The 21,027-nt window shown below is 34.7% G+C and overlaps 1 protein-coding gene across 6 annotated transcripts in view; it reads right to left on the reverse strand.

Annotated features, from left to right (window-relative positions):
- CUL2 (cullin 2) overlaps positions 1-21,027 on the reverse strand; it is a 120,092-nt gene that overhangs the window by 69,293 nt on the left and 29,772 nt on the right. For 3 of the 6 annotated variants that reach the window (XM_069086497.1, XM_069086495.1, XM_069086496.1), the window contains exons 3-6: positions 11,387-11,489; positions 8,543-8,637; positions 1,855-1,960; positions 318-400 (exon numbers count right to left, since the gene is read on the reverse strand). In XM_069086497.1, the coding sequence (XP_068942598.1) occupies positions 318-400; positions 1,855-1,960; positions 8,543-8,637; positions 11,387-11,489 (387 nt within the window). Of the gene's footprint in view, positions 1-317; positions 401-1,854; positions 1,961-8,542; positions 8,657-9,739; positions 9,799-11,386; positions 11,559-21,027 lie in introns of those variants that run through there. The other 3 variants (XM_069086498.1, XM_069086499.1, XM_069086500.1) reach the window with 3 other exon arrangements.

Raw genomic sequence — 21,027 nt, forward strand, 5'->3', positions numbered from 1 at the left:
CAATGAAGGACAAAGTGGAAGTGGGATGATCATTTATCAGGTATAATGTAGAAAGAATTCGTAAGTTTAACTTGATGAACTTTGAAGTCTCTTCCAATTCTGAGATTCTAAGATGTATATGGTAAAAAGTTTCAAAAAAAGTTAGTACTTTCAGATTCACTATAATAATGTTTAACATTTAGAAAAAGTTCTCATTAAAGTAAATCAGGCTTAGAGCTAATCAGTTTACATAAAAATTTATTTGTTATCACAACTAAGCCCTTCAAAACAATATTGCATATACTAAGAGAAATAGCACAGACACAAAAAATACTCACTTTTTTATTTCTCGGAGGAGCATTCGTATAAGGATTGCCTGAAGTGGCTCAACCATTAATTTTCTCCACATATCCAATGCTAGCTGCCAGGAACAATATATACATTATAAGTGAAAATTATTGTAAATCTAGTTTTCAAATGCAAACAAATCCATGTGTGTATATGTGTTTATATTACATGCATCTGTGTGTGCATGCTTTAATGTATGTATATATATGCATATACACACACATACCAGTTGACCTTCAGATAAAATTCTTTAATTTTCATGACTTCAAGCATTTACATGATTTAATTAGTAACTTCGTTTTCACTTTTATATTGGCAGCCATGCACATTTCCAGCTATGTGAAGTGGAGGCAAAAGATGAGAGGCATGACACATTTAAGTTTGTAGAGTGGTTGGTATCCAACTAGGAGCATCACTCTATCATTGTAAAGAGCTTATTGTACATTTGCCTCATATTTTATTGTTTGCCTTTAAAACTCAAATTCTGTGTTGCAATTATGCCCCCAAAGCACAGTGCAAGTCCTTTGGGCTCTAAGCCCAAGTATGCAAAGTCAGTGATACGGCTTAGTGAGAAAATAAATGTTAGATAAACTTCTGCAGCCACTGGCAGTAGCAACTTCAGTGTTAACGAATCGATTTGCCAGTCTAGTCATCTTTTGACAGCAGCAACTAAAGTCCCAGCAAACTCTCTCTTGGTTTTTAGAGGGCAGCCAAGGTAGAGAGGCTTACAGTAATATGGTATACAGTACAATGCCTTCACATGGCCATCTGACACAATGGAAGGTAAGATGCAGGTTAAAAATTCTTCAGTTTTAAGAATTTTATCTGTTGTACAGTATCTATAGTACTATCAATTTCACATGTCAGGAAAAGTGAATATTGTCTGTAATAAAATTTTTTTTATTGAGATGTTGCACAAAAGGTCACAAAATTCTAGAGAATTATCAGTGAGAAAAAAATGTTTTGCATGTTACCAGTTTGTGCATTACATTTTATAGGTTATTTCATGGCTACTGGGTTAGGAAGAGTGACTATTATCAGAATTAATGTTTTGTTTGAAAGAATTGTATGCAAAAAAAAGTATTTTTTCTTCATTTTCTACCAAAGTTTACAGTTTCTGGTGGTCATGGGAACCTAACTCTCTATTGTTCAACATACCAACATTCATGTTTTTTACTTTTGTGCTATTGACTTTAGCACTGTTTTCTAGAAATGTTATTTCCAGGAAAGTTGAAGATTGACTGTATTACCCAATTAGAAATACTAATATATTTATTTGGGACATAATTTCATTTCATTTAAATAAAAACATCTCTTTTTCTACTCATATATATGTTACACCCCCACACATACACACACATCCCAAGCTTTATCTGGTTTTGTGTTACTGCACAAATAATCTGATTTCTTTAATATTGATTTCAATGAATCTTTCAGTTAAAAATTAATATTTAGTGGGACTATTCAAATAAATTTCCTAATCTCTACAAATATGTTCAAATTACAATTACTTAAGAAATTACCTACCTCTCCTATTTCCATAAGTGGTTCATTCATATCTACACCACCATAACCATACTGAAGATCAGCTTCCGTCAATTTATTCTTCTTAATAAATTGCGTGTTGAGATACCTGAAAGAAAAACACATTCTCATCAGATAAAACAAAAAGAAAAGTCATAGGTAAAGCAAATTATTTATTGAAAATTCTAAAATCAAACTGTGAAAATGAGTTTACTAACAGCATAGTCCACCAGAAAATCTTAATATAGTAAATAATAGAAAAATAATCACCCCATTTCTCCCTGCCTGGCTCCAAGATAAATATTAATACATATCTTAGCACAGTAAAATCTATTAACCTGCCACCATCTAACCCAGCTAAGTCTTTCTATCCAAGAATCTAAAGCAACCCAATCACTAAAGCAAGGCTCAGGAAATCAAGCCAAACAAGATCTAGCAAATACTTTGTTTTAACCACGTGCTTTAGTATAGTGGGCAATAACTTAATCACTAACACGTTAACAACCTATAAAAATTAGCTAAAGTCAACATTGCATTAATGAATATAATAATTAGGGGGAAAAACATGAGCCAGATGGTCTGATTTAATTTTATTGATATGAGAATTGTGTGAATACTAGTCAATAATAAAAGCTCATAGTGATATAGTGTTTTATGTTCTACAAAGTGCTTTCTCTACAACAGATCTGTGAGGTGACTAGTACAAATATTATCATTTCCATTTTACAAATGAGGAAAAAGAGGGTTGAGAGATTTAATCGATTTATCCATGGTCACAAATTGTTTGAAGTAGAATATAAACCCAGATCTCAACGTGATGCGAATCTTTCCAATATATCAGGCTGCTCCTCTTAGTCTATGTGAAAGGTAACAATCAGGTTACAAAACAAAAAACAGAGGCAATATTGATTATACTATTTGGGAAAGCAAAACAAAGAAGTGATGGGAAGATGCTGAGGGTTTGAGGGATAAAACTTAATTAGCTGCAGAACACAGAACTGTGTACACTACTTTATCAGATGTATGAACTCCTTATACCTGATTATCACTACCTAAAGAAATAATGCTTCAGTGACACATGAAGCTTATTTAGGCATTCATTCTGATCAAACAGCAAGCTTCCTATTCTTTTCTGTAGGACACTTAATCTGCTGGAGTTCTTCTAAGGCCAACTGGTCTACACTTTCAGCAGATCACCTGCTGTTACCATATCCAGAGGGAAGGAAGGTCAAAGATCATCTGACCATATTTAAAGAAAATGAAAGGCTATACAACCAAACACAGCAATTGGGCCACACTAAACCACCTAAAAATTTTTTAATGAGTTAAATAAGTGGGGAGGGAAAGACTAAAAAAAAACCACCTATAACAAAATCCCTGAGTATGGCTTAATAATATCATTCAGGCAGGATTCATACACAGCTTCCAACCAATCAACTGAAAATAAGTCAACGGGCAAGGACATAAGGAAAGCTAACAAATTTTTCTCCAGTTTCAGAATGTGATTTGAATAATGATTGTGCTACTCTTAATATGCATTCAAGTTTCTCTAATAAATACTAATTTATCATTTAAAAAAAGATGCAGTACAGTCCAATGGAAAGAGCACTATTCTTAGAGTAAGATAACATGGCTGGGTAAGCTTGGGTAAAGGGAATACACCTTTAGATTTTAGTTTTTCCTGCCCAAGGAATTGTTGTGAGGAAAACGTTTTGAAAAAGACACTGCTAAAGGGTTCTCCCCAAACTAACCAGGTTTAAAAAAAAAAATTTCCCAGGGGGTTCTGAGAATAGAGGGTTGACTCAGACAAAACAGCTTCAATCAAAGAGATCTGAACAACATCTACTGGTGCTTTTGATATTCATTTCTTGATGGGCAGAAATGTGTCTCTAAGTGACTGTGTGTGCTAGAAATGATAGAGCTTCCATGCTGCATAGACTTTGCTTGGTTAATAAATACTTAAGAATTAGATGATTTCCTCCCTCTCATTTTGGGGAATCAATGATCTAACATTATAGTCTGAGATCATGACGTCTTTGATAAGTCAATATTTACTCTATACAGAATTTTACAAATAAGGGTTAAAAGAAAATTGCTAAGTCAATCACTAACTTACCCTACTTCCATTTCCATAAGAGAAAAATGTGTCTCTCTATAGTTTTAATAGAAACATATCATAATTTTATTAACTGCTGAGAAAACAGAATTGATTTCTGATTGAAATCCTTCCCTAGAAAAAATGATTAATATAGAAAATAAGAATCATAGGTTAACATGGACTATCAAGTATTGATAAGATCACTAGTTTATGATAAGGAAACTGCTGATAATAAAATGACATCCCCAAGAGATTCAAATGGCTAAATCTAAATAACGACATTCTATATTAATAGACCTCTACTTAAATCTTACTCCAATGTCTCACTTAAGGTATGGGTGACTAAATTCTTAAAGGGTATGCCAGGAGAATATAAACGATTAAACTTATTTCATCTGAGGATCAGCCTAGACTAGTTTTACAGTGACATCACCAGAATGTTTAGAGGGTGACAAACTTTTTGGTTACAATATTTCTTGAAAATCATCTTTTTAGTTGTAAACAGATTGTGATCTGCACAGAAGGAATACTCATAGCAATGAAATCATGGTTCCTTGAAGTATTGCTGGATTTGGACTGATAACCAAAAACCACAGCAGGGTTTAATTTTTAAGGGTCTAATACACAGGTAAAAGTTTAGATATATTTACATAAATTTTGTGACTGAAAAAAAATCAATGATTTTTAATGGATTGTAGATGCATATATGCATTGAAAGTGTGATGATAAATCCTTTTTTTTTTTAACAGAATTGTGAAACTTTTAAGGGGACATTGTAGTGTAGAAAGAAGTACTGACAAGAAAGGACACTGAATTAGGATTCAGAGGGTCTGATTCTGAATCTTGGAACTACTATTTACTACTTCCATGACTTTAGATGAAAACGCAACTTTCTGGGGGCCTCACTTTTCTCATCTAAATTAGGGTATGTGACTAGATCATCTAACATTTCTCCTAAGTCTCTAAATCCTATGTTCCTATTAATAAGAGTGCAGAAGACAAAACTTAAAAGGAACCTTGGAAAAATGAAATAAATATGAGAAAAATATATAGGAAGGTTCCCTCTGAAAGGAATTCTGAGTATTCACCAATAATTTAGTCTAGTTTAAAAAAACTTTCACTGTGTGGAAAGAATTCTTTGTTCTCATGTACTGTACTTCATTTTCCAGTTTCCAAAGAAGTTAGATGGGATTATTGGCAGGGAGGATTAAGATCAAAAAGTTCCTAAAGCATCTGGATAGAATCTGTGTTTGAACCAGGTCAGTGTGAAAGAAACCTTGATTAAAGTTATTTTAAATGAACAAAAAGAATTTTCTTGATAATGTTACATTATACCTTTTCTCCAAATTTCACTATTAAAGGAATTTCCAGGGGTTCATTAGAAACAAGGGATATCCAGGTAACAACTACTTGGTAAGGTGATTTTTCTAGGACAATGACTTTTATGTAGGGTTAAATTAATAATAATGACCCAACTATGAACAATGATCAGTCACAAAGTTAGTATGATTTAGTCTGAAATTAATTATTTTATAAAAATGAAACACATTAAGTGTCTGAATCTTCTGTATGCCTCAGATGAAAATAATACACGTACATAAAATATCAATTACAATCATATGATCACTAACATGAAAAGTTTTGTGCTAACATAATTATTTACAGAATTACCTAATTCTGTGTCAGCACTTCATATAAACTAGGATTTTTTTGTGTTGGCAGATGTTAGCCCAAATAGTTTTCTTACTTAAAAAGTATTTTACTCAGCAGAGATTCACAATATTTTACTTTTATTTTTTCTAAAATGACAGTTCGTTAGCAATTAATTTTCTTCCCACAACATGGAAAGTGTGGTTAAGATCCAAACATAGCAGATAACTACTGCACACTTACTACAGGTAAGTAAGACTCTTGGAATATTCTATCGCTCTACCTCAACAACAGGTACTAAAATCACTTTTTTTTTTTTTGGTTAGGGATCAGTGGGGAGAAAGGGTTGTCTACATAGAGAAGTAGGTGAATGATCAATGAATGAGTACATCATTGATAATTCAAGTCATAGCCTAGTCACATCATACAGCACTTAACTGTCCTATGTAATTTTGTAATTTTGATTAACCTGTAATTTTGATTCATGAGAGATAATAATGTTTTGTTGATTCACAGCCACGTGACATTACACCCCTCCGAGTGTTAATAAGACAATTTTTGTATCATGGGACAGTGTGGAACAACTTTTCCTGCCTTGTTTTCATAATATTCCACTTCATAACATACCAGACACGTGGAATTTCTCTGTTTCTCAAACAGGACATACAAGTTTCCACCTCTGAGCATTCCCACAAGTTATACTTTATAGAGAAAAGTACTTCTTCCTCATCTCTACTTGCTGAAATCCTTCTTGTCCTTAAAGATTCTCAAAGATGCTACTTCTATCAAGCCTTCCCTGAACCACTAAGTTGAAAGTGGTATCTCTCATCTCAAACAGTCTTTGGGTACTTTTTCAGAATCTTCCTTCACTTTTATAACATAATACCTCATGTCATGATAATGCACATGGCATATTTCCCCTTTTAAAATTGTAAGCCTTCATGACAGATTGTATCATTTTTCATCACTGTATCTCTAGCATTTAGTAGGGATTTGTACATAGTAGGTGCATAATAAATGTGGTGCACTTGATTAAATTTTAACTTTATTACATGTCCACAAGTACCTTCACAAATACAATGTGCAATGTGCCTCTCATAAACCTTTTTAAATGATTTTTTTTTTAACTGCTAGAAAATATCTTTCCTCTACTTCAGATCAGAAGTAGGTTACTTTAAATTTTAATTCATTATAGTCCTTTGTATATATTAAGGGCAAAACTTTATTACCCAGGACTACATATTATTCTTAAATTAAGAATTTATGCTTAAGAGATATTTTATCTTTTTAAACTTATAAAATGGCTTAACTTATATAAAGAAAAGTAAGTCCAGAGATTTGGTGTTTTTCCCAAATCATTTAACAAATCATTTGACATAAGATTAAAATATAATACAAATAATGAGTTAAGCCTATCTATGGTCTTTGATCATTGGTCCTATACTTTATGATACAGAGAGAGGTAATGCAGACTTTTATTGACATTAGCAGCTAGGTGGTACAGTGGATAGAACACCAGGCATGATGGGAAGACTCATCTCCCTGAATTCAAATCTGGCCTCAGATACCTAATAACTATGTGACCCTGGGCAAGTCACTTACCCCTATTTGCCTCAGTTTTCTCATCTATAAAACGGGCTGGGGAAGGAAATGGCAAACCACTCCCAAGAAAATCCCAAATGGGGTCACAAAGAGTAGGCTATGACTAAACAACAACAAAGCATTTTTTAAAATAGGGGTGTGTCAAACTTTAAGAAAATGCGATATAAGAAAACATAAGCTTGTAATAACAATAAATTAGGGAGTGATTGTATTCTTCCATTTACAAAAGTATTACTATACAAGTATTTCAATTAGGAATTCTCAGTTATTTAAAAGATTTTGGTCTACTCAATAGAAGCTAAAGAGCAGAGAAAGTTAACGCTTAGATATCAAATGATTATCAGTACACCAAATGAAAAAATTCTTCAGTTGTAATATGCCATCATATTAGACTATGATATCATAACCTATAAAACCATGATATAATTAATAAAAACCTTACTGACATATTGCCCTTCTGAATCATTATAAATAAAATGAGACCTATATTTTACAGATCAGGCTAACCAAAAGTATGGAAGTTCCTTAGTACATTCTTCCGCTAAACTCCAATTTCACAAATTTTAAATTATTTTCATGCAACAAGCCTCTTTATGAAAATGATCAAGAGTTTTATAAGATCACTGGCATTCTTTTCTTTAATGGTAACTACAGAGCAATAAAAAGTAAAACTCAGACTAAGTGGGAGGATTGTCAAAAATATGGGAAAAATGGAAGTGGGAAACAGATACAGTTGCAAGAAGAATTGTTTTGACTGTCAAGTGTTATAGTAAAAGACAGAAAGAAGACAGTTAAAATTTCTTATATATTCGCCACACTTGATTTTCTGTAGAAAGAGTGGTTTTATTGATCATGTTTTTAGAAGCCCAAAGAAAACAATATCTAGTACATCCCTTCTTTATATTTTCAATGAAAAGTATAATCAACTCTCAATTATCAACAGTACTGAAGGGAAACATTGGTTTGGATTATTTCCCAAACTTTATCAGGTCTTAATTTTAATTTTATAAAGTATAAAGAATCACTGGATAGAGTGGTACCATGGCCCCAACACTGAAGAAAAAAACAAAAACCTTCTTTGAGGTGCAGGCTTTCTTCCCTTCTCATAGGTGAGTTTCCTACTAAAAAATACTGATACCACCTACCTGGTCCAAGTCATAAAAGGGGAATTTGCTGGCAAGCAGAATGGAACCAAATGGGTAGAAAGTAATTCTTATTCTCTTCTATAGAAAATGATTGTATCATTATTAGTAAATAGGTGCCATGTAACACCAAACCATCATCTTAAGCATTTGAATTTGTGCAATAGTTTCTGAGCTCACAGTTTAAAAGTATATTTACCTGTATAAACAGTCCATATAGTCTGCCCCTTTGCTATATTCTTCCCAATACCTATGATACATAACCAATACTTGTTCTTCAGACTCCAGAACTCTCTAAAAGAAAAAAAAGTCACTTTACAAGGAAAATAGTATTTTCATACAAGTACTACTACTTTATATTGGAATAGAGTTCACTTTTATATTTGATAGTCACAATCACTCTGTAAGGAGGCAGATAAAATAGCACTACCTCTATTGTGCTATTAAGAAAACTAGGATCTATAAAGGTGAAATGACTGGTCCAAGATCACGTGACAATCAAGCTGCAACATGGTAACCAGAATCCCAGTCTTCTGACTACCAATCCAGGCCTTCTTCCTTTCTACTATAAGGGTTACTTTTCTTTTAATAGTGTTTTTTAAATAAATCATTTTATCATTATAATAGTTCTAAATTATTTTGTAAGATACTAATTTCACTTAATTTATAGACTTCTTTATAAGCACTCAAAAAAACCCTGACAGCTAAAAAATTAGTGAAATGTTTTAAAGAAACTGAATTGAATAATTCCCAAACTGTAAATATAAGATAAGACAATGTCCATCAGCTAGGATTTTTATTAAAATAAGTTTGAGAAAAAGGATAAGTGGGGCAGCTAGGTGGCGCAGTGAATAGAACACAGGCCCTGGAGTCAGGAGGACCTGAGTTCAAATCCAACCTCAGACACTTAACACACACACACACACACACACACACACACACACACACACACACACAAAAACCTAGCCATGTGACCTTGGGCAAGTCACTTAACCCCAATTGCTCTCCAAAAAGCAAAAAAAAAAAGGATAAAGTGAAAATTTGCTCTTATGAATCAGTTTTTTATCACCCTGCATATATAACTCCTCATGAAAGTAAATTGTACCTGTATCTGATATAAAAATTATTTATAATTAGGAATACTGATCAGCTAAAATTTAAAATTAAAAATGCCAAGTTTCTTCAAATTTATTTAGTACCTACTTTCTACAAAGTGAAAAATAAATTGATAATCATGGTAAAGGAAGAATGGAGTGGGAAACAGGAACTGAATCCTCTAACAGAAATTTTAAAGTACTAGTGCATACTTTTAATATTTTACATTTATATATACATAAAGATTTGAAAATAAGTAAATAACATCATTACCTAGCTCTACTAACCCCAAGTTAGTTACCTGGACTGAACCTCTTCTCTCCTGAGTTGTCATTTCCTTAAAGTCATTTCAAGTAAAAACTAAGGAGTCAGTCAAGGTAACAAAGGCTACTCCAAAACTCTGTAATATCAAACAAGTTCAGTCTCTACTTCAGGACTTTCTACTAAATCATCCAATTTCTTGAACCCAAAATATTTCATGTATCTGCAATGAACAAAATATCTGGAACATAGTATATGCTTAATAAATCCTTGTTAATACTGATGAATTCAAAACACTCTGTTTTTCCTTTTAAAAAAGGGATGAACTTGTTGCTTTTATAATCTTATTACAGTTCACAACAAACTCCTACACATATGAAAAATAGCCTTAGATTAAAACCCATATGTAAAGTAACATCACAAATCTTTACTTAACACAAAACAACTGTTTTTCTTAACTTTCCACATTTCAATTTGTAAAACTGAATAGCAATAAAACATACTTGCTTGTCTAAGTTTATTACTGATATAGACTTACTATTCTTCATAAAATTTCCGATGAGCAATTCACAAGTCCTTGGAGAATTTCTAAATTTTTAACCTAATTTTTAACTCAAACAACTTGAAGATCAGGTTTAATAGAAATAATCCACAATCTACAAATAGTATTCAAAGGCAAAATGAATGTTTTTTCCTACAGACAAAAGAGACTTCAATCCTGCTCACAAGAAGTTTACCTTCTCATCTACAGTCACCATGGGGGGTGCTGGCTGCATTTGAATGATGTTCTCACCAAAAGAACTAACCAGACACAGCCAGAAAAAGCTTTAGGTGAGAAAGTAGTGGCTGACTATTTAAGAATCACTTAAATAAAGGTGAGAAATAAAGGTGAGAACTAGGAGTCAAAACAAATTTTAGTTCACAAAGTAAATAAATATTTTTTTTCAGCCAATCTATTTAAGAGTTAAAAAACATAGCAAAGAGTTTAAGATCTACCACCCAGACTGGTGCTACTTCACACCAGCTTTAGCTAAAAAAGGTCAGGGAAGAGAAGGATTTCATTGATTTCCCTAAAACCAACTGTCTGGGATATCTTTTAGTTATTTCTTTCAATCCAGAAAGCAACTATAAATAGAAAAGGAATGTAAAAGAAATACAAAATTTCATAATTTTAAAAGGGCAGGATAATAACTACTCACATTTTTATAACACTTTAAGATTCACAAAGTATTTTCCTCACAATAACTCTGTAAGTTGGTAAATGCACATATTATCATCATCACCTTCCAGGTGAGGAAACAGAGGCACTGGGGAGTTAAATGTCTTACCTAGGGTCAGGCACCTGGTAGTTGTGTGAGCCAGGAGAGAACCCCAAGTCTTCCAATTTCAAGTTCAATAATCTCTCTACTGAACCACCCTGCCTCTATAGGAAGTGGATGCTGAGCACTTTTTAAAATTAAATTTTGTTTTACACAGTTCTACAGAAAAATAACTCTGCCCTTGACTACTAATATTATAATTTTCCATTTAATAAGTTAATTTTACTTTTCAAATAACCTCCTTCCCAACAATACATCCTGTTTTAAAAATACTCATCAATTACTATCCATTCAAGTTGTACTGAAAAACCTTAAACTGTAAAGTAGTTTCAAAACATACTTAGACCCCCAACATGCTATTTAATTACCTTGTGCAAATGGCGTACGTGATTTTCCAAAAAAATTTTAGTCTCTGTGTAAAGTCTTTCACCAAGAGGTTCAGGATAGGCCACACATAAAGCATAGATGTCTCTACATTTGTTGTCAAGGCTTTTCATATTCATTGTAAATACCTTTTTAAAAAGGTAATCTTTGAGTTAACTGTTCAATATGTATAAGAAATATATTTATATGTTTAGTGTTTTCATAGAAAAATAGATACTTTTGCTTCTTAGGATCATATGCATGATTCTCACTGAAAAATATAAAACACATTAGCCAAGCTTACAAAAAGGAAACTATTATAAGATTCATTCAGCAAAAGAAATACAAAAAAATTAATAAGACAAGAGGACCTGCTCTAAAGAAGCCAACAATATAGTAACTATAAGATATGTACACCGACAACTAAAGTACAAGGTAGTGAGTGATTAGTACTATTAAAGTTCCATTAACAGAGAGCTACAGGGAATTTGGTGAAAGAAGAAACCACTTCCAGCTAGCAGTCAACAGGATTTTACCTTATCTTTAGATGGTCAAATAACAATAACTGTAAACAAGTAATACTGCAAATAGAAAACTAGAATCAATTATCTTAGTTTCATTGGAATTACATGCAAGTAATGGAAATATGATACTCAAATCCATGATGGAAAAATAAAATAAGTTTAAACAAAATTCTCCAAGAAAATGTAACCTACTTAAATCAGCATAAGCAAACAGGATGAACATACATTATTCAAAGGAAATAGTGGCATGAATATACAATTCTTCTTAATCTTTTTTTCCCTCCCTGTCTTGCCCAGGCTGGAAGTGCAGCAGCCACTGTGAGGTCAAGAGAAAAAAAAAATCTTTAGACTAGAAAGAACTCTAAAAGGTCATCTACCATTTCCCATGTTGACTCACATCTTAAATAGTACAAATCACAGAATACAAGAGTTGAACAGTATCTCAGAGGCCATCCAGTCCTAGCACCTAAATAATAATCTACCTTACAACATCCTCAGCAGGCAGCCATCTGGACTCTACATGAAGGTCTCTAATGAGGTGCGACTTCATCAGGCAAACCATTCCACTTCTGAATGGTTCTAGTAATTAGGAAATTTTCTTACCAAAAGCCTAAATGTGACTACCTGCAACTTCTATTCCACTGAACCAAGTTCTGACCTCTGGAGCCAAGCAGAAATCCAATCCCTCTTCAAATACTTGAAGACATCTAAAACATACTGACCCTAAATTCTTTTTCTGCCAAGTTACCTATCCTAGGTTCTTTCCATCAATACTCATATGAATTGATTTACAGACTTCTCACTACCCTTCTTCTAGGCATCTTGTCAGGTTATCAATACTCTTCCTAAAATTAATCACCTAGAACTGATCAGATTAGGATAGAGAACAAAAAGACTTAGTTCCTTTATTCTAGCCATTTTTTTGTTTTATCTTTTTTTTTTTGAGCTGGGGAAGCTAAGACAATTGTGGTTAAGTGACTCACCCAAGGTCACACAGCTAGTAAGCGTGTCAAGTGTCTAAGGCCAAATCTGAATTCAGATCCTCCTGACTCCAGGGCCAGTGCTCTACTCAGTGCACCACATAATTTCCCCCCTTGCCATTAGGCAGCAGCCTAGGGCAACATTAGTGTTGGAGGGCACTATGTCACATTGTTCACTTATATTGAGTTTGGAGTACACTAAAATCCCAACACCTTTTCCAAATGAACTGCTGCCTGAACCTTTCTCCACTGGCCTATATTTGTGAAGTTAATTTTTCAAATCCAAATATAGAAATTGATATTTTTCTCTATTAAATTTCATCTTAAGCAATCAATTCTAGGGATCCTTGCTCTTTATAAAGGATACTAATTTATCTAATATGTGACTGTAATGGTAATGTAAACAAGATCTTTTCCATCTATTAATAGGCCCATGTGACCTCCTTAAGTCACTTGGAAGCCTAAGCCACATGAGTTTGAGTCACATGAAGCCTACGGTGGGAGGAGCTTGCTGAACAGGTGGAGCAGAGACTAGAGAAGTTGGTGAGAGTAGTTAGAGCTCAGGGAGAGAGAGAAAGCAGGCAACAAGCTGTGAGTGTTCTTCTCGGGAAGGCCCTGGCAGGGGGAAGGCTTGGGGATGGCAATGCCCCCTGCAGTGTTATTGTGTAAAGATTTCTGTGTTGCTATGAAGGACTTGGCTTTCTGGTGTTGGGATTCAGCTTTCTGGTATTTGAATAAATGTTTCTGTTCTGTCTTCCATGTGGAGAGTGTTCTATTTTGTGATTCAGAATTATACTAGCATATTCACTGTCAACATAGGTGCTGTGAATATCACACTGGCACTATAGTGAGTTATTCTTCTTATCTTCATATCATCTGTAAACTATATAAGCATCTCTTATATAGTATGCTCTTATCCAAGTCAGTGATAAAAATGGTGAATAGCATAGCACAAAGGGCACATTCCTGGGGAACTCCATGAGAGACTCCCTTCAAGGATATTTACCCATTTTCCATTTTATGATACTAATTCACTCTTCAACAATTTTCCTTTCCAAAAGTACATCTCTCTCTTTTTTTAAAAATGCATCAATTACAACCCATACAAGTTTTACTGAAAAACTTTACTCTGGAAAGTAATTATAAAACATATTTAAATCATCAACATGCCACTTAGTTATTTAAACTTACAAAATAGCATAGTTATGGAATAAGTTTACACCATTTTGCCATGACTATTTTTTGGGCCTAGTCCCCCAAACAATTCCAGAATTACCTAATGTTACCAGGATCAAAACTACATCTCTCTACTTTATCTGGAAAATAGTGTGAAAGATTCTGGCAAAGTCTTTTTTTTTAATCTATGTATATTACGTCTATAGTATTCCCCTAATCTCTGTATCAGAAAAAGGAAGTGATGTTAGTTTAGCATGATCTTTTCTTGATGAAGCCATGATAGTTTTTAGTAAGTTTCCTTACTAAAGGAAGTGTTTCCTTACTTCCTTTTCTTTCAGAAAGCTAACACTTATTCTTTTAATAATGTGTTCCAAAATTTGGTAGGAACAGAAGAATCTATTCAAATTAAAATTCATTCATGTACTATTACACTATAAGAAATGAATCAGAAGAATTCAGGGACATGGAAATAATTATAAGAACTGATAGAATGAAATATGCAGAACTAAGAGAAAAACATGCACAATAACTACAGTAACATATAGAGAAAAAATAATTATATGTAATTATGTTGACCAAGTCTGGCCCCTGAAAAGAGATGAGAAAATGCATCCCCCTTCACTGAAAAGGCGGGAGACAACTACAGGAATAGAATAGTGAAAATATTGTCAGACACAGTTGATACGTTGGTTTATTTTTTTTTTATTTTTTTTTAATCTTTTAAAATTTTTGTTCAGATGATATGACCCAATGGGAATATACAGTATATTCTAAAATCAAAATAATACAAAAACAAAATTACCAATAAAAATAAAATACACCCATAAAAATAACTACAAGTTCTACTAAATGCTCAATTCAAATGACTGAGTATATTTTAATATCCAAACTGTATGGCTTATTAGAGCAATATCTTATGAGTAGTCATCAGCCACTAGAGAAGTCCTATAATATTTCAGAAATTGATAAACAGCACAAAGTATTCTGCCAATATGAATGAACTGGAAAAGCTCACGACCTATGAGGAATTCTTCCATTTGGACTATGCCCAGGGCATCCTCCATGAAAATGGCAATCACTGTTGGTAAGCATATACTTCTTTTCTATGCTTTGTTTGATGTTAATAATGACAGCATCAATAAACAGAGTTTTCTTTGTGGTTGTATTTATCAAGGAATCTTGTGTGAATTTAACATTTGCAAAAAGGACTCCATGTTAGGAAGGTTTCAAAGCTACCTTTTATTTAACCAAGTCAATTTGGAAGGGTGAGATAATTTTTAAAAAGCAGGATCTTGTATTCTTTGTATCTTTTAGCCCCTTGTATGACTTTGTGAGCTGCAGCAAGACATCGTTTCTATTATATTCTCAAATCTTCATCAAACATACCTTCAAATACATGAATAGATCACATATCAACTTGTCACAAGTCAACAAGCATTTACTAAGGGTTTACTATGTGTCACACAGTGTGCTATGCTCTGAAGATATGAAAAAAAAAAGCAAAAACAGCTCATGCCCCTCAAGAAGCTCACATTCTAAGGGAAATAATGTGGAAATAACTAGGTACATACAAATTATGGAAGATAATTTCAGAATGGAAGAACAGCTAGAAAGACCATGAAAGGCTTCTTAATTGAAAGTGGAATTTAACCCAAGTTTTGATGGATGTCAGAAAAGCTAAGAGGTAGAAGTGAGGAAGCAGAGCATGCCAAGTATAGGGGGCAATTACTGAAAAGACAGGAGGACTGGAGATGTGTAATGGCAAGCAAAATGGAATTTTTTGCTGTTTTTCTGGATTGAGTTTTAGCTAATTAAGTGCCTTTGAGCCTAGACTTTGATTGTATCAAGAGTCTTTGATTAGAAACAGTATACATTGTATTTCCCTTAATAGGTCTAAGGAAATTTGAAAATCTCTCCAGCTCCTTAATAGGCCAAATGTAATCACATGGGAGTCCACAGTGGGAGGAGCTTACAAAAAGGGTGGAAGAGGAAAGAGTAGATATGAGCAGGGGCAGAGCTAGGAGCAGGCAGAACTGAGAGAATGTTTGTGATGTAGGTATTCTGTCTGTTGATCTGTATTACTTTCTCAGACAGAAGTCCTGTCTGTGATGATGTCTTAGACAGAAGTCCTGTCTGTTGATTTATGTTGATTTCTCAGACAGAAGTCTTATCTATTGATCTGTGCTGATTTCTCAGAAGCCTTGTCTGTTGAACTGTATTGGTTTCTCAGAAAGTTAATTGATATGATAGCGCTGGCAATGTGAATAAATATTGTTGTAGTCCTGTTAAGTTTTGTTTTCCTAGAAACAGAAACCAAGAAGAGGTTGGAGTAGAGCAGTCCCCTGACCTGAGATATGGAACAGGAGTGAAGTGCTACCTACATATGAATCCAGGCAAGAGTTGGGAGCAGTCGGCCTGTGGAAGAGGAGCAGTGGGGTTTGGAAGCCAGCCTTAGGTCAAGATGAAAGAGGACTTTACTTTGGATATTCTATTTTGACTGATGAGATTTGCAACTTACTGTGACATAGGGGTGGATGGTGTTTGCATTTTCTAATTCCTCTTAACGATGATTGCTTAAGGATGACTGGAAGCCAGCCTCTAGTCAAGATGAAAGAGGACTTTACTTGGATGCTCTGTATTAACTTAGGAGATTGTAACTTACTGTGACCTAGGGGTGGATGGTGTTTATATTTTCTGCTACCCCTTAAGGATGACTATAAAATATACTGAATGATAAGTTTTGTTTAAGACCATGTGGCACCTTAGTAATAAGTTGTTATGTCATTGTGAATGTTATGCTCTAGTTTCTTGAATGTTATGCTTTAGTTTATTGCTGAATAAATAAAGAGTTCATTACACTATGCAATTAGACCCTTAAAGTTATTCACAGCAGCAGTCCTCAGGAGAGCTGCTATGATTGGCTTTAGAATATGAAGTGTCATGTGCGAGGAATAGCAAATTTGCCAGTGTGGCTGGAAAGAAGTGAACATAGAAGGGAACAAAGTGTAATGAGACGAGAAAAGTAGAAGGCCAAGTTATGAAGAACTTTAAATGCCAAAGGACTTTAAATTTGATGCTGAAGATAAAAGGGAGCCATTAGAGTTTATTAAAAAGAGAAGTGGGGGGGATAATATTCTCAGACCTATGCATTAGAAAAATCATCTTAGGAACAGAGTGGAGGATAGAAAAGAATGTGGAAAAAACTTGAAGCAGGAAGGCCATTTAGGTAATGGTATTATCTGGTTGAGATGTGGTGGTTGTATTGATTGGAGATGTAAAAGAGAAGAATTATAAAGAAATAAACAAGGTTTGGAAATGGATTGGATATATGGGATGAAAGTGACTTAAGTATGACATTGGTGTTGGGAGCCAGAGTGACTGGGAAGATGGTGAAATAAAAAAGTCTAATTAGACAAAGCCTCGGAGTGATTTTGTTATATCTTAGGAACTTAGAAGAAGAGGAAGAGAAGGGAAAAGAAATATACTACAGGAGGTGGGGGAGGAGAAATTGTCTTACACAATCAGCGTGTGCATAGAGTGGCTGACACTTGAACTTTACTCCCATTTGAACTAGTCAAAGGAGGGAAAAATAAACACAGGCTTTGTTTTTCTTTTGTTTTCAATTCAGAGAGGAAAGGGGGGAGAAAAGGTAGATTGGAAAAAAAAAATCTAAAGATGTGTTTTGTTTTGTACATGCTAAGATGCTTACAGGAAACCCAATTTGAGATTTCCAAAAGACAAGTGATGATATTGCTCAGGAAACTAAGGCTCAATATGTAGATATGAGAATCATCTACATAGAGATAACTGTAGGTCAGACCCTTGAGATAAACTCATGGTTAGTGGGCATGCCCTGGATGAAGATCCTATAAAGGAGAATGAAAAAGAGCAGTCAGGTAGTGGGTAAATCAAAAGAAAGTACTGTCATGAAACCCAGAAAGGAAAAAAAATCCAGAAGGAAATGGTGATCAACCATGTCAAATGCTTCAAAGAGATCAAGTAAGATGAGGACTCAAAAAAGTCCATTAGATATCAGAATAAAGAAATCACAAGTAACTCTGGAGTAGTTTCAGTTAAATAAGATTAGAAACCATACTACAGAGGTGACAGAAGAGAGTAAGGAAAGGAAGTGGAAATACTACGTGTAAACAACTCTCAAGAAATTTAGCAAAGAAGGGGAGGAAAGCTATAGGAAAATGGCCAACGGAGAAAGCAGGATTATGTCAGGGTTTGAGTCAGGATAGCAGTGGAGGAAATCTGTTGGAAAAAACAGAAATTTGATGGGATCAAAAGTACATGTAGAGAGGTTTGCCTTAGCAAGAAGGGTCACCTCTTCATCCAAGACAGAAGGGAAGGAGATACTTGAGCAAAGATCTTTGAATAAAGGAAGATGAGGAGATAAGAAGGCTCAGATCATGGCAAATAACCTCCACTTTTTACATGCATAAGACAAGGTCTTCAACTATGAGGTTGGAGGGGGTGGAGTTCAGGGATGAAGATGTGTTATCAGAGCCTTGGAGAGAGGGATGAGAAGATCTGCAGCCACTATGCTGAGCAGGATAGCAATCCCAATAAGTGATGAGTACAAATGATTGCCATGATGCACTAAGGACCCAAGTAAGATTAGGTAACAAATCTGTAGTGGATCCAGTCAGTATAGTTTCATAATTCCCTCTAGCTCATTTCAGCAGCGTATGAACAGGAGGTAAAGGGGCATACAGAAGGAATAATCAAGGGTCAGTGTTTGGCAAGGTTCAACCAGTGATGAAAGTAGGGGACAAGGAATTTCAAGAAAAGAGGGTACTGCGCAGTTGAGTTGGTTCACTAAGTGGTTAGACAGGGAGAGGAATAAAGTGTAGCTAACATGCGTGTGTGACTGGGGGGAGGGACTGAGAAAGAGATTAAAGTTTGGAAGCATGGAGATCACACAGAACAAGGATATAAAGGCAGAAGGAAAGATGGAAAGATCATTCTCATAAGCATCTTAAAGAAATAGGTAATTAGGTATATGAGGTAGCTGTTAAAATATATTGCTGATCACCTTTTTCTCATTCATTTTTTTCCTTTCTGTATCTTTCTGTCCCAGGGATACTTTACAAAAGAATTCCTCAATATGTTTAAGACATCTCTTTCAGCAGGGATTTCTCTCTGCAATTGGTCTGGTCCAGCCAATTATATTGACTTCATCTTCCTAACTGCTATTTCTACTTCCTCTACAATCAATAGGCAAATAGTGTTTCCAGTTCTTTGCTATTACAAGTGCCGCTATAAATATTTTGTTGTATATACTCCCATGTTTTTCTAAGTGACCTGTTTGGAGTATATGCCTAACAGCAAAATTTCTGGATCAAAGGATAAGAACACTTGTCACTTTCCTTACATAATTCCAAATTATTTATCATAAAAGAGAGGTCAATTGAAAGCTCCACCATGGTCATCTAAAATAAATGCCTCCACTTCTCTCATTTTCTTCTTAGTTCTATGTAGTCTGGTTTTCTACCTTATCATTCAACCAAAATCCCTCTAAGGTTATCAATAATCTCTTAACGGCAAATCTAATGGCCTTTTTCTCAATCCTCATCCTGACTTCTCCATGCCTTTAACACTCCATCAGTCCCTTCTTGATACTCACTTTTATGTTTTCTCTCCTAGTTCTCCTCCTCGCTCTTTCTCCTTCTTGGTCTCCTTTAGTGGCTATTCATCTACATCCCACCCACTGATCAGGGATGTCTCCCAGGATTTTGTGTTTGGCCCTCATCTCTCTATGTACTATTTTGTTGGTGATCTCATTGGTTTCCATGATTTAATTATCTTCTCTATGCTGATAATTCCCAGATCTACTTATCCAGTCCTAATTTCTCTGCAAAATGCTAGTCTTGTATCTGCAACTGCCTATTAGACATCTTGAACTGGATGTCTCAAAGACATCTTAATTCAATATGTACAAAATTGAACTCATTTATCCCCTACCCTGACCCTTCTGAATTTTCCTGTTAACATCACTTATGCCAACATCCTCTATAGTAAACTCATAATCTAGGTATTTTCTTCATTCACCTCCACTATCCTCCAATATCTAATCTGTTCTAAAGTCCTGTAAATTCTACCTTCATTACATTGTGTATATGTCCCATTTTCTCCCTGCCATCACCTCAGGGCAGGCACTTGTCACCTTCCTCCTGCCCTAATACAATATTCCCTACTGTTTGATACCCATGCTTCACATGTCTCCATTTCAGTCCGTCTTCCACTTAGCTGTCAGCCTGATCTTCCTAAGGTACAAGTCTGACCATGTCACTCTACTATTCTAATGGTCATTCTAATGGCTCCCTATCACCTCTACGATCAAACATAAAATCTTTTGATTGGTTTTCAAAGCCCTTCATAACCCTTCCTTGCATATCCAGTCTTCTATCTTACTGTCTCCAGACACATATATTCTATATTTATCTGTGAATATACCGTGTTTCCCCGATAATAAGACCTATCCCGAAAATAAGCCCTCCCCTTACTGTGTAAGATTCCTCTAAAATAAGCCCTCCCCCGAAAATAAGCCCTATTGTGATTGCTACTGTAGTGAAGGTGATCCCTGTGCTACACGCTACATTACGGTACCCTCTGTATGCACCGTGTCCCCCTCCCCGTGAAATGCACGCCGCGCTCCAAGCTGCATCCAATCAGAGCTGCAGCAGTAAGCACATCATCCTGTTCTTCCCCAGTGATTTGCTTATTGAATAAAGGTACATTTTTTTGTTCACATTTACCTGTTTATTAAAATTGCTGTCAATGTTCATTAAAATAAGCCCTCCCCTGAAAATTAAGACCTCTGGTGTTTTTCTGTCCAAAAATTTTAATAAGACAGTGTCTTATTATCGGGGAAACACGGTATTATGTGACCCTAAATGGAATATAAGATCCTTGAGGACAGGGACTATCTCATTTTGGCTTTTGTATTCCTAAGACCTG

This window comes from Petaurus breviceps, unplaced genomic scaffold, assembly GCF_028583685.1.
Source record: "Petaurus breviceps papuanus isolate PSGF00001 unplaced genomic scaffold, PetGlider_PUasm1.0 178, whole genome shotgun sequence".
Classification (NCBI taxonomy): Eukaryota; Metazoa; Chordata; class Mammalia; order Diprotodontia; family Petauridae; genus Petaurus; species Petaurus breviceps.